Source organism: Furipterus horrens, unplaced genomic scaffold (genome assembly GCF_987537825.1).
Source record: "Furipterus horrens unplaced genomic scaffold, mFurHor1.1.pri manual_scaffold_12, whole genome shotgun sequence".
Lineage (NCBI taxonomy): Eukaryota > Metazoa > Chordata > Mammalia > Chiroptera > Furipteridae > Furipterus > Furipterus horrens.
The window spans coordinates 85,539,984-85,554,345 of NW_028327182.1; the positions used below are offsets into that span (position 1 = coordinate 85,539,984).

Genomic DNA, 14,362 nt, shown 5'->3' on the forward strand with positions numbered 1-14,362 from the left:
CCTTCCTTCCTTCCTTCCTTCCTTATCTTTTTAGAAAGACATTATAGGTGGAAGAGAGAGGTAATATTTGGATTGCCTGGAAATATCATTCAATCTTTGAAATAAAAATTGTACAAATACACTAGCCGCTAGCTATTTAAATTTAAGCTAACAAAAATGAAATAAAATTAAACATTCAGCTATCAGTCACTCACATCACCCATATTCCAAGTGCTCAACAGCCACATTGGCCAGCGGCCACCCTCATCACACAGAGACAAGACTATTTTCATCATGGCAGAATGTTGTCTTGTACACTGCTCCTATACAGTTTCCTGGGTCTCTTTTCAAGTATTAAATAGCTACTTTATTTCTTTAAGCCTCCCTACCTAATAAGTTTCCTCCAAAGGACTACTATGAAATTTATTTATTTATTGTTGAGTGAGAGAGAGAGAGAGAGGGAGACAAAGATATTGGTTTGTTGTTCCACTTACCTATGCATTCACTCATTGCTTCTTGTATGTGCTCTGATCATGGCTTGAACCTGCAACCTTGGCGTATGGGGATCATGCTCTAACCAACTGAGCTACCTGGCCAGGACATCTGAAATTTAAATGTGATATTCATTGTATGTAAAGCATACATCCCAGTACCTGGCACATTATAGTGCTTAATAATGGTAGCTCAACAAGTTCACTCAGTCCGGAGCCAAACACATTTGTATTTTAAAAAGTACCTTCAAAGCTTTTTGAAACAATTACCTTGTGAACCAGACTTTTTATGGGAACAAGTCACTCAAGTCACTCATCATGGTTGATGAGAGCCATTGTCAGAGTCACGGGAATGTAAGGCTTTTGCTTTCCACCATGTTTTGTATCTTAATAAGAAAGAGAAAGAAAGAAATAGAAATTCCCATAAGAGTTGCAACATTTCTAGCCCTAACTCATTTTTTTAAAAAAACTCCAATGAGATGGAAGATCTCTGCAGAGGTGTTTATATTGTAGGAGTCAACACAGCCTTGGGCCCAGACAGGCAACTGGCTCCTCTCATGGGAACTGTGTGTACACAGCAAGGGTAGTTACTTCAGGCTACAGCTGCCAACTTGATTTAGCAAACTCCTGGCCTGCAAGGACTGATCTTCCCCTGGAGAATGGACCCAAATTCATTGCAATTGCACAGACCCACCTGAGTTTCCTGAGCTGTTTTGTAATTTGCATCCCTTAGGCAAAGGGAATTTAAATTCCTTAGGCAAAGTTCAGCCCCGATGGAACACCAAGATGACATGCATGCCATTATCTCATTGTTGAGGATTTTTGCTTTCTAATCATTAATGTGTGCTTCAACAGGCATGTTGCTTTCATGAATGTTCCTTTACCTTTCAACAGCCTGCGTGTTACAAAGCACCTTCACAGATAGCTCAGTTGTACTTCATGGTCTCCTTGTGTGGTGGGCAAGACATCATGAGGTATCACAGGAAGTCACAGGACGGGCTTCTGGTACAAGATCGGAAGTTAAGGGTCTGTAAGGATTGTACAACCATGCACCTCACAAGGACATCATAGAGGGAGGGCACTTAGGCAGACCTCGATGATCCAGCCTACTACTCACAGCTGTATGGGACAGCCTTTTGCTCCCAGGCTACAAGCCTGTGCAGCCTGTTACTTTACTGAATACTGTAGGCAATTGTAACATAATGGTATCTGCATATCTACATTTATCTAAACATAAAAAAGGTACTGTAAAATATGGTACAAAAGACTGTGTGTGTGTGCCCACGTTGGCGGTGAAGGGAGGCACCCATGGGAGAGAGAGAAGGCTTCAGGAGGAGGGAAGGAGGACAGGAGCCAGGAAAGAAGCGAACGGGAGAGAAAGGGAGAGCAGAGATAGAAAGAAACCTAGAGAGATAAATCCAGAAATAATAAAAGGGAGAAGGAAAGGAGAGAGAGAGACGGGGAGGAAAGAGGGAGAGAAGGGAGGGAAAGGAATGAGCGTGTGTGTACCTATGCGTAGGGGCAGGCGGGCCAGGTTGCTGGTCTCCCCTCTTGCTCCTAAACCAGCTCAGGGCCCAGCCGAGAGTGCAGGGCGAGTGGACAGTATGCGGAGCCTCACCCTCTCTTAAAACCACCCAGCCCTAGAAGTAAATTCAATATTGTAGTGGGGTCCAGCCTTTTTATTCATTTATTCTTTCTTGTTTATTAAATTCATTGGGGTGACATTGATTAATAAGATCACAGAGGTTTCCAGTGTGCATTTCTGTGATACTAGATCTAGTGCACTGTGTGCCCACCACCTGAAGTCAAACCATCTTCCATCACCATATATCAGGCCCCATTCTACCCCCTGACCCCCTTCCCTCTGGCAACCACCACGAAACTGAACAGCATTTCAGTCAACGACCAACTGCATATACGCGTTTACGGTGGTCCGGTTAAGATTACGATGGAGCTGAGAAACACCTCCTGCCTAGTGGCATGATCGCTGTCAGAAGGTCTTGCCCTAGGCACGCGCCACTGTGTGATCACAGTCTAGTGACGCTATGGGCTAGAATACCTGCGGTACCCACCTGGGCCATGAGAGTCCCAGGCACCTCCCCTAGGTGCCCTTATTGCCATCGAAAGGTGCTTTTCAGCAGGAACAATCAGGAAACTTCGACAAAAAATACACGTTTATTACTTACAGGCCCTGGAGCACACAAGGCGCCAAAGGCACACACAGCTGGTGGGAGTGGAGGGAGAGAGCCTAGGATCCTATTTCTTTTGGAGTGGCCACGGGGGCCTAAGGTTTCCCAGACTCACTTCCTCGTTACTGGTGAATTTAAAACAGAAGAGCAAAAATGTAAAGCACGTGAAGAGAAAAAAGTAGCCCAAATGATCCGTTATCAGACAAGATCTCCAAAACAAAGGCGCCTGAGTGGGGAGAGGCGGCCTCTTATCTAGTCCCGTGGCTGGAAACGTGCTCATTCCAGAGAGTCCCGGCTCTAGCATTACAGAAAGAAAAGCCAACTTGTCGGGACCCACAGCGCTCCAGTTCCCCAGGCGTTTGTGGCGATGCTGGTGTAAACAGACCGCCTGCCCTGCCCGCTGCGTAACAGGGTCATCGCAGCAGCAGGCTTAGCATCCAGGTGCGCTACGTGCTCTCAGCTGGGTGGGCAGCCTGGCGTCACCTGAGGACGCATTTCTCAGCACGTAGCATCCAGGCTTGTGTACGTGCTCTCAGCGGTGTTTGCCCCGCAACGTCACCTAACTCTTCTGTGCTGCCAGCGGGGAGAATCGCGTCCCATGTCGCACAGGGAGGCCTAGGCAGAGTCTTTGGACTTTCAACCATTAACCTGAGACAAAACTTGGGCCTCATATTTATCTTGGCTTAATTTCTCCTTAAGCTTCTCAGCAATGAGGAGATAGAATAATTTCTTTGAGACCTTGACTGATGTGGTTATTTTGCTATGGCTCTTCATTTTCCTAAAATTTTGGTTCTGAGGCTGAGGCCATGTGGATTGGCTCCTACTGTGAGAAACTTGCTTCCCGTTTAGGAAAAGATCAGCAAATGGGAGATGGTCTGAGGCGGTGGGCCCGGGGGGCTGGACTCTCAGCTCCTCCTTCCAGTGCTGGGTACCTTAATTGCCACTACCTCCCCAAGCCATAGCTTCACCTTACAATGAAGAGACTGCCTGTGCTTCGTGGGGTCCCGTGAATGTAGCTATAAAACCCCCACACCTGTATCGCCTGTCTTTCCTTGCACACACACACACATACACCCCTAACTAGTGATGTAGGAAAGCACCAATTTGAATTATCTTCCTAAGTTTTTCTTTAGATTTTCCTTTTCAAAAGTTTCACTTGTCTCTTCTCAACCCTGAATGAAAAAAAAAATCTTTTAGAAGAGCCATTTAATGCTGGCATTTTCCAAGTAATTCTATCGACAACTTGGTAGGCAGGATGCTTTAACAACTACCTTGAGTTTTGTTAAGATCTAAACTTCCCCGCCTCAGTGAATAGAAACCTGTCCTAATGTTCATTAGGTGGCATTATTATTTATATTGTAGTATCTGGGAGGGCAGATTTTAATTCCGGGAAGGCAGATTCAGATCAGTCTGGCTCCCAGCTGTATCTTTAGCACTGAACAGCCTCAGGTAAACAGCAGGTGTTGACTAACTAAACGCTTTGAATAAGTCAGTTGATGGGGCCACTAAAGCCATCTAAATCTTACGTGTGTGCTCCTGAGGGCATCTCCTCCATCCTGGTAACCTCATGAAGCCTGTGAGTAACTCATGACTTCAGAACTGTTCAAACTGAAATATTAGTTATTTCAGGCCTAAGACATTTGGATTTCCTTCAGCCCTGCAGAAACCAGGTCTGGAGGCAGAAACACATTTTTAAAAAGCCTTCAGTCTGGGTGTGTCTTTTTAAAAATTATAATGAAGTTAGATTATTCCCCTTTTCTGTGCCCACAGTGAATACAGTATTCCCTCACTTATCACGGGTATTACATTCCAGACCCCCCAGTGAAGTAGGAACCTTACATTTATTCTACACTCTTAAACCTACGAACTTTAACAACATATGTATACAGTACCGCAAAATCCCGCGATATAGTGAAAAATCCGTGATAAGTAATTAAATATTTTAAAAATCCCACGGTACAGTGAGGGCACGATAAGTGAACCTCGATATAGAGGGGTTACTGTATTTGTCAATAATCAAACCACTTCTAACATCAGTATCACATTTTATCTGAGAAGTTTGATTGGTTAAAATTACATCACAAAGAACTCAAATTTAGCCAGCACCCATATCTACATAGAGTATCTATGCATCTTTGCTAGTTTAAGGTTCCATCCATATGGTTTAACAATTTCCAGTCTCTTCAATCTCAAGATGGGCAGTGATGAGCCAAAGTGAGGACTTAAGACAGGTGGCATCCTTGATTCTCTCCCTTTTCAAATAACAGAAGCTAATTCCATCAATCCCATTTAGCAAATAATAAATTTATTAGGTGCCTACAAGTACAAAACACTGAAAGCTGCTGCAGGGGTGTATAAAGATGTGCAGGAAAAGAGCCCTGCCCTCAAAGAGTTTACAATCTAGGCCGTTAATCACAATTAGTAAGTAAATTGTGGCAATATCACTCTAGGTCACGTAAGCAGAGTTCTTGCAAATGTTCACATCCTTTGAAATCTCCTCCTGTCAAAAATGGAAGAAATCCTTTCAACAGGAAAGCCAAACAGCGGGAAAGAGACCTTTTGTGGAATGAGTCGGTGACCTTGGCTTTGCTTCTGAGCATCTTTCTGTAGCTGTTGCTTGTTCTTGTAGCTTTCTCAGCATCACTTCCTCACAGCCTTCAGAGTGCACCTCCATGCTTCCCGGACCTTCTCCGGGGCTTCCTGTTTGTTAGCCAGTGGCTCAGCTGCGGTTTGGCCTTGGAATGATCTGCAGTCTGATTTTTTCCTTCAGCGGCCCTACGTTTTTCACTTTGGCTGATGCTAGAATGACATGCCTTGCCGTCCGTGGTTTTCAGGGTGGGGATGAGATGCAATACACAGGAGAGCAGGCCAGACTTTTCCCTTCAACATTTAATAGTGCATTTATCGATTATATTCTGTACAGATACAGAGCACATGATAAACCTCTTCCTTTATTTATTTATTTTCTCTTAAGACTGCATTTATGTAAAGTGTATTTACATTAGGAAAAAAAAAAGCCTTGAGGTACAAAACCCAAAAGATTATCTGAGGTATAAATACAAGTATATTTTAAATAATAATCTTCGTCATGCTTAATCTATGTTTGAAAGCACAGTAGACATGTGTACATGTGTCTTAATAGGATGGTATATACAACATATAATCTTACAAATCTGAAAGCCATTAAAAGTTGAATATACAAGTATATCTTCATGAGGAACACTGATATCCAAAATACTCAAATTTTAACACTCTAATCTGTTCCCGCCCATTCTGCAAAGAATCTTTGAAATAATACTGACAATGGTAACTAAATTCTGTTATAACAAAAGAAAAATCCTTCCACGACTCTCACTCATACATTATTCACTTTGATCATACATTATTCACTTTGATCCATACTAAATAAATTCACTAATACTGTCTCTTAAGTCAATCTTTACCATACAGTCAAGCCCAGATAAAGACCACCCTTCCAAAAAACTGTGCGATACCTTTCATTTCTGTTTTTTCACTATGATAACTATTTGCCATTACCACTAAAATATATTCCAAGAGCATCACTATAAAAGAAAAGAAAATATAGGGAAAACAAAGCAAAAACAAGATCAAAACCAGAAAACCTATTTGTTATTAAGGGTAATCCAATTAATCAATCTGTTCAGCTTTCAGAAATGCTGTTCAGGACAATTTACAAAAAACCTTTCTGGTTGGGTTAAATTAACAGGGATTTCCTGGAGACATACAGTTTCCTCTGTTCTTATACATAGTGTGTCTTAAAGAGGTTCTGTTATAAACAGGAAAATGCACAGAATTGCAACAAGTGAAACGTTTTGATGCTTGATTCAGGAATAAGTGATAGAGTGTTTAGTTTTTACATTTCAACTTTTCAGAAAAACCAAAGCAAAACTGCTTTGGCACCAGTAAGGGGGAGTTCTCATCACTTAACTAACCTATCCTGGTTAAAAACAATGTCACTATTTGCAATCAGGGCTAGAGATAAACTGTGTTTGAAATGGGATATCTGAGTAAATTTACTACGATTACTTTTCAGGTAAGGAAGAGTTTGATAGAGGATTCTTTTAAATAACTAGGAAAAACAAAAAACAAAAAACTGACAAGGGTAGGCTGTCCAACCTCCCAGAATAAATGGGTTCTCTTTCTGGATGGATCCATGGGTAGTCAGATATTCCAGGTTAAACTGAACCTGATGCATCAATATCCTTCTTGGAAGCATCTCAGTGTGCCAGACACTGCACCCCGCCTTCTACATCTATGCCATTCAACCAGCAACAAGCAAACATACACACACTTCTCTGTGCAAACCTTTCTCTGCTCATCTCAGTGAGAAAACATGTCAAAGAGTACCAACTATTCCAGTGGATACGCCAGTCCCTCAACACGTTGCAAATAAAATGACATAGGTACACATACACCAATATCACAAGAGAATGAAATATCTTCATTTCTTCCGCAATGTATTTATAGTGTTTTGCTTCTCAGAAGCAATTTGTATAAGAATACATTTTTTTTTTGCACAGTCTTATATATTCCAGTCAAGATCTATAATACAGACCTTCGACAAACAGGAAGCAGCTTTAAAATGTATCAAATCGCTAGTCAATTCCTATACTCCAACGTGTAGTTTGGTTTCAGGATTAGACCCAGAGCCCGTTGCCCCGCGGCCTGGCGAGGGTTCTAGAAACAAACACCCAGACGGTGGACACAGCTGCTCTGCCTCCGTGATCACCTGGATTTGGGGTCTTTGGTGTCAGTGTGCTGACTACAGAAAGAGTCTCGGATCTTCACAACTTCAGCAGCACACAGATGTCCGAAGGATTTCGTGTACCACTCTGGCATGTGGCCCCTAGAACAGAAGGGAAGAGAAGGTGAAGTCTTCAAGTCGGAAAGCCCCGAGACAAGCCGAAGGGCGTTTCAAGCGTACTTCCATTTCTTGAAAGGCATGATGCGTAAGTAAAGATCCCCTTAGTGATTCCAGGTAATCTGGACCTCTGCTACACCCTGGGAACTGTAAATTTCTCAGGAAACTACAGACTGAACACAGATATTGAGTAAAACTGCTCAGGGAAAGGTTTGGCATATAGAACAGCAAGAAAGCACACAGATCCTTGCAGAAAGACCGAGATGTAAAGATATCAAGTGAGAATTTATTTAACATGAGAGCCACTTTGAAAAGAGCTTTCAGAGGTTCTTTTTTTCCTTTTTTTTGTCTGTAATGCTGCATTTCACCGATTTTCTGATACTAGTAAACATTGATCTATAGTAAAGAATACAAGGCCTGATTAATTACTAAAGGGGCAGCATCACAGTATTCAGACACCTTTGACTAAAATGAGGAACCTCTGCTTGCTACTTCAGACTCTCATTTCCGGTGGCTTTAAGTGCATGGCAGAACCACAATATCCACATCACTTCAGGGCCATATTTTCTAAAGAATCAAAATTAGGAAGTGGTATCCAAAGGCCAGGAAACATGAAGGTGTTATTTAGGAGGCATGGCTTTTCACAGAGTAATCAAGATACCCCATGTATTCATTTAAACCATCCATTCTTCACCTCAGACAAAAAGTCTCTGTCGTCTTCACGACCGTCACCATGTCAGGAAGCCCGAATCGGAACGTACCTTAAGTCAGCTCTGCATATGTAGGTGAGCTTGGACTTCCCTGACCCGCAGGGCTCGATCAGATACCTGGACAGGAGCACATTGGCCCGCACGCCCACCACAGGGGCCCGGTCATGGTCCACTGATGTGAGTAGCAGGGCACACGCCCCCTTGGGTAAATTAGTCCTCCATGTCCTGCAGAGGCAAAACCAGAGGGAAAATATAACACTTCCTGGACGCCGAATTGAAAATGGGGCCTCACTCTTAAGAGACGGCTGAGGGACAGGATGGGTGGCCGAGCCCTGTGAGACGGCACCCCGTGAACTGCTGTGCAAGGACTCTTAAGTGACACGTGGACAGAGCCTCTTTGCCAGTGGGTGCAGATACTCACAGTCAGTTCTTTCAAAGAGAACCAACCTGAAGTGTGACCGAAAACCATTCTTACACTTCACAACTGTAACAGAGCAAGAACGTCTAAATGAGTGCTGCTCTGTTGGAAAGTTCTGGACTAATGATATGACAATTCCTTAAAGATTTTTGGAATTCCTCTTTCAATAACATCTCCAGAGAATTAGGAATTAGATATAAATCAGCTTTAAACACAGCTCCCTGGGAACCCAAATGTTAGTTCCTGGCTTATGCATCCTTAGCTATTTCTAAAAAGACCGTCAGTCTTAAAGAGGGCAAAAATCTGCCACCAATAAGCATATTCAACCGAATGAGCCTCTCTGGCCGAGAGCTCAATTCCAAAACAGTCCAAACCATTTCAGGGATGAACCGCTATTGGAATAAAAGTAGATATGTATTCAATATCTGCATGTGTTCAACACTTTTATGGAGACACACATTCTACTTTAAGTAATTTTACCATCTTATAATATTCAGGGACACACAGGCTCATCCTTGCTGCAATAATCAACCTGGAAGATCTTACCTCAGAACAACGTAGTCCCGAGCAGGATGGGGAGCCATACTGTTTTGGACGTACTGGTAAATTTCAGTTTGGCTGTCCAGGATTTCAATCACTTTTGCATCCAACAGGTCTACATCCCAGAGGTGCTGCTCTTTAAGTAGGCGCTTTAAGATGTCCTCAGGCATGGCAGGGACTTCGATGGTTGATCTCCAAAGCCTTAGAGGGGGTCCTTCGCTCACCTGGTAAATGCATGTACTTTTCAGTGCTAAGACAATTCACACACGCCTAGACTTCGAAGGCAGATTGCTAGCCAGATACATGGACATCTGTTTAGAAGCTAATTATCGTCTATGGCTTGAACAGGCTGCCATTACTGAGTATATGGGCGGGTAGGCCCAAGTGAACAGAATCGCCGGTGTCACATCAGGTCAAAATTGTTCCATCTGTTTTCCTGGGACCCATATTGGGTAGGGTCAATACAATGAGGGAGGATCCTTTATTTGCACCCCTACGCCTGCATGGCCATCCAGACTGTGCTCATGGTTTCTTTCTTTTTAGGGTGGGAGAGACAGTATCAACAAATACCTGTTATGGGCCTATCCTGCTAAGCCACACAACATGCGTTTGCCCTCACAGGGCTTTCAGTCCCATCAAGTTAATTTCTCCCCCAAGCGTCGCCTGCTCATTAAAGGGCCAAGAGTGTGCAAGGGGATTCTGACGAAATTATGGAAAAATCTAAGCAGGTTACATAAAATCTTAAAGCCCCATACCACTAGCAAAATGTTCTGGGGAAGTTGAGTACGATTCTGTGGAAGTGGAATTGATTCCTCACTGGGCTGGTTTCCACTCTGACCTGAGGAATCTGAATACCTGGCTGGCCAGCTCTATAAGAAAGGTAATGGGTGCCAGGCCCCCCACGGGGAGAGCTGTATGGGTAACAGGGTCTCACTGCTGATGAACCAAAGTTCTGACCCTTGGAGTTCAACCGGCTGATGACAGCGAGACAGATGACTTACCTTCTTATAGGACAGCTCAGCCTGCTCAGACGTAGAGTAGCTGACCCAACCTTTAAACTTCTCTTTGACCTCTTTAAATAGGTTGTCCATGCAGTCCTGGAGGAAGTGCTGGTAGTCAGCTGATTCGTCATTACAAAGGTGTCCTAACGCTTCCAGAGTGAGGGGTTTCAGTTCTTGTTCGGTGTAGGAATTGCGACATCGGCTCATTTCCTCAGGAACCTGCGAGGGACACAAGAGACCAAAAGGAGGTTGGTCTACCTGTACACATTCTTGTTGCCCATCAATGGAAGTGTCAGGGCAGAAACAATGGGCGGGATCCTCAAGGGGGTGCATGAAGTCCAGCCCTGTTTCCAATAGATGGAGGAAGTCCCTGCCCACCTCACATGGTATCATGAGGATACAAACAATCTCCCTAAAAAGGCATCTACGCAGCTTATTATCATGTAAGGTATCTTTGAAAAGTCACAGTAGCAGCATAAGTGACTAAAATAGGGCTTACATAGATGAAGACACATTTCATATATACAGAATTTATTCCAGATCATTTGTTGCTTTTTTAGTGGGTATGGAAGTAGGCAATTTCAGTACATGTACTAACTCTACTGAGTTTATATGTTATATATAATGACACTCTTGGGTTATATATATAATCTTCAGTTGGGGAAATGATCTTTTGGTAAGGTATGAACAAATATTGCACTTAAGACTTTGTTCCTATTCACACTATCCTTAACAAACAACAGAATTTCCCAACTCCTTACCTGGAAAAGCTTCTTGCACTCAGCAATCATATGGGCCAGCCCTTGAGTGGCAGCCAGGTTTTCATTCAAATCTTTCTGATCTGGTTTGCCCAAACTTTGTTTTCTTTGCATTACCCTAGGCAGAAAAAACAGGAGAGGAAAGATTCAAATATTTATGTTTTTAAATCAGTGTGTTAGTTGAGGAAACCCAAAAGAGAGAAATAAACCATTTCACTGGATCCCATTTGTCATTAAAGGTTTAAGAGAGCTTCAGCCCTGGCTGGTGTGGCTCAGTGGATTGAGAGGAAGCCTGCAAAACGAAAGGTTGCTGGTTCGATTCCCAGTCAGGGCACAAGCCTGGGCTGTGGGCCAAGTCCCTGGATGGGGGCATGAGGAAGGCAATCGATCAATGTATCTCTCTCACATCGATGTTTTTCTCCCTCTCTTTCTCCCTCCCTTCCTCTCTCTCTAAAAATAAATAAATAAAATTTTTAAGAAAAAATAAAATTAAATATTATAAATGATCTCCTAAAAGACTTTGAAAAAGAGAGCTTTACTTTAGCCACTAGAATTTTTCAGTTTTATCAACAACACACAAAAACCACAAAAAACACTGTTTTCAGTGAAATCTAGGCCATTTAAAGCTATCACTTTAATAGGTTCTTATGTCAATAGGGCAGCTTATACATGCGAGGTGGGAGGAAGAAAGGCAGCTCCGGGGGTCTGTGGTGGGTGAGAGGCGGTTTGACGTTGACTCTGGGGCAAATAGTGTTATTGTTCTTCCCGGCTTGAATAAACAGGGCCCCTCCCAAAGGTGAGGGGAAAATCCATTGTGTCCTGAAGGGCCTTCATCTTATCTGATCTCTCTGCACACCTCTGTTCTCCACCCCACTGAAGCTGGAATGCTTCCTCAGCAGTCGGAACTAGTTGATATTGAAGCTCTGCTTGACTATCAGAAGCAAAGCTACTTCCCGTAAGCACAGCGAGGTCCCAAGCTCCTAGCTAAGAAATATTTGTCAGGTTTCTCTGGAGCTGAAGAAAGAGCATCAGCTGGATGGGTTTGGCATGTGGGGGAGTGCAGTTAGTGACTCTTTCAACACACACACCACTAGGAGGCCTTTTTGTGAAATATTCACACAAGTCAGGAGCTCCAACCTGCTCTGACATTTCTTTTAGACATGGGCCAGCTAGTTACCTAACTGACCTTCCCCTTATTTAACTGACCTTCCCCGCAGTCCCACTTGGTTCTTCTGTGAAACAGATAATACTGTTATCATCACCTCCTACGATTGTTACGAGGATTAAACGAGAATTTAATGAATGTCAAGGGTGCAGTCCCGTGACTGGGACGAAATAAGCCCGGGGCCAATATCAGCTTTTATTTCCCAGATTCTCCCACTTCTTCTACAGCTGCTCCCACCTTATCCTTAGTTCTTTCCAGACCCAGCTACTTCCTTGCAAGGAGCTTGGGTTTGCTGGCCATGCAGAAGCCAAGGCAGCAGGGCTCCCACCCCCCACCCAGCTGTTCAGTGAATCTGTGTGTCTTTGCTGGCAGAGGACGTGATGACAAGGTTATGGGGGTGAACACCTACCCTGGCGAAGAATGGACCCTACTATCCCTCCCCTATAACTAGATTGTTCAGGAAGTCATACCCCCAGGGCTAAGAAAGGAGGCAGGAGGCAGGAGAGGTATGTAGGTGGTGAAGGAATATGGTCCAACTCCTCTGTGCTTGACACAAGTATGGATCCCAAGACCATGGGAACAACCTTAGAAGAAAAACGAGGCGGCCTCAGGCTGAAGAAGGACACACATCCCCTCAGACTCGTACCTGGGGGAAGAATTCTCTCTCTTCAAGGTGTTGAGGTGGAAAAGGGAAGGCGCTAAGCACACGGCCAGGTTGGTCGGAGTCATCTGGTTCTCTTTCACGGCGGCCGTGACATCACTCAAGAAATAAAGCAGCGTCTGTAGCACCTCCCGGTTCTCATCGGGCAGGAGCATAATGGCGGCCTTGATCGCCTGGAGGCGCTGGTCCTTGGGCACATCTGCACAAGACCAGCATTTTCCCGTCAGCTCAGTGATTTTCCATGTACATTGCAAGGAAACGTCCCAAAGCAAACAGAGCAGCATCAAAGACCTCAGCCCAGTCCTGAACAAGCACTTGCAGAAAGTGTACTCGAGGTTAATATGGAAGAAATTAGGGTTGCGCCAGCGTCACCACCCTCAAGCATTTCCTGCCGGTGGAGGAGCTAAAATATTTTAAACACCCACAATGCCAGTATGCTCCTGAATCCACCTCAGAGTTCAACTCCAGATGAGGCCTGTTTGTTTAGTTTTCAGAACACCTTTTCTTTCCGAAGTGCTTTTTAGAAATCCCTAATGTGCCATTCTCAATTACTGAAAATATTATACACGTATGCTTTTGTTCAGTTTCTATGAAAAATCTTATCTAAGAGATGCATAAAAGGGTAACAACCGAGATTCTCAGGCTTTCCTACAAAATGTTCAGTATCTCTGGGGACTCTCATAATTTTAACCGATCTGCTTATTCCTGAAATGGGAAAAGGAAGCCGCTCAAATATTCAGTCAATTTAAATGACAGAAATATTTGACTAATGATTTCTTTAAGTTTTAGAAAGCCCACTGAGAGGCTATTATAAAAATACATGCTTGAGAACTAGACCCATAAACTAATACACATGTGGAAACCCTGAACCCAAACTTCAGGTCTCCCTTTCCAGGCAAATCTCTCTTTTAAAAAGGCATGTGGTGGAAAAATCAAGTCACTCAAACGCAGCTCCATAGGACACACTGATTAAACAGCTCCATGGTTACAATACATAACAAATACCTTGGTGGGGAAAATGTGACCTGTGTTTTCATAAAATCTGAAAGGATGAAACAAATAATGAAATAATCCAGACCAGCTCCATTTCTCATAAAATAAAGTCTAACGCACTGGCTCGAGACAATCTGAGCTCGGAGAGAAGCTGCTTTCAAATTACATTGCTGTAATACTAAACTGAGCCAAGAAAAACACATGGCTGTAAAAGCTATAATCCTGATCTTGATCATTAATTTAGATAACTGTTTGCTTTAAGCGTTACTTAAAAGTGAGAAGGGCATGGGTATTGTTTTCCCAAGTATGTCTGGCAGAAGCCGAGATGAATAACAGAAAAAGATTATTTATTCATTTTACATCAAGACAAAACACTCAGACACCTGTGAAATTTTAAACACAACAGGTCCTGCCGGAGAGATGTGAAGCGATTGGAATTTCCAGAGAGGAGGTGGAGAAAGAGAGAGCTTTGTACCTGTCCTTTTAAGCTCCTTAGATAACCCTGTTCTAGGAAGCAATGAAAGAATAAGCTCTGGGATCAGGATGTAAAAATGTACCGTTGCTTCAGCCATTAG

At 43.4% G+C, this 14,362-nt stretch overlaps 1 protein-coding gene across 3 annotated transcripts in view; it reads right to left on the minus strand.

The window, feature by feature from the left end:
- Nucleotides 1-4,713: 4,713 nt before the first annotated feature.
- Nucleotides 4,714-14,362, minus strand: part of LOC149996539 (rho GTPase-activating protein 7) — a 349,033-nt gene continuing 339,384 nt past the window's right edge. For 2 of the 3 annotated variants that reach the window (XM_090258851.1, XM_090258852.1), the window contains exons 9-14: nucleotides 12,780-12,993; nucleotides 10,972-11,086; nucleotides 10,211-10,429; nucleotides 9,216-9,433; nucleotides 8,303-8,476; nucleotides 4,718-7,526 (exon numbers count right to left, since the gene is read on the minus strand). In XM_090258851.1, coding sequence (XP_090114977.1) covers nucleotides 7,406-7,526; nucleotides 8,303-8,476; nucleotides 9,216-9,433; nucleotides 10,211-10,429; nucleotides 10,972-11,086; nucleotides 12,780-12,993 — 1,061 coding nt within the window. In that variant the 3' untranslated portion in view covers nucleotides 4,718-7,405. Of the gene's footprint in view, nucleotides 7,527-8,302; nucleotides 8,477-9,215; nucleotides 9,434-10,210; nucleotides 10,430-10,971; nucleotides 11,087-12,779; nucleotides 12,994-14,362 lie in introns of all 3 variants that reach the window. The other variant, XM_090258850.1, reaches the window with a different exon arrangement.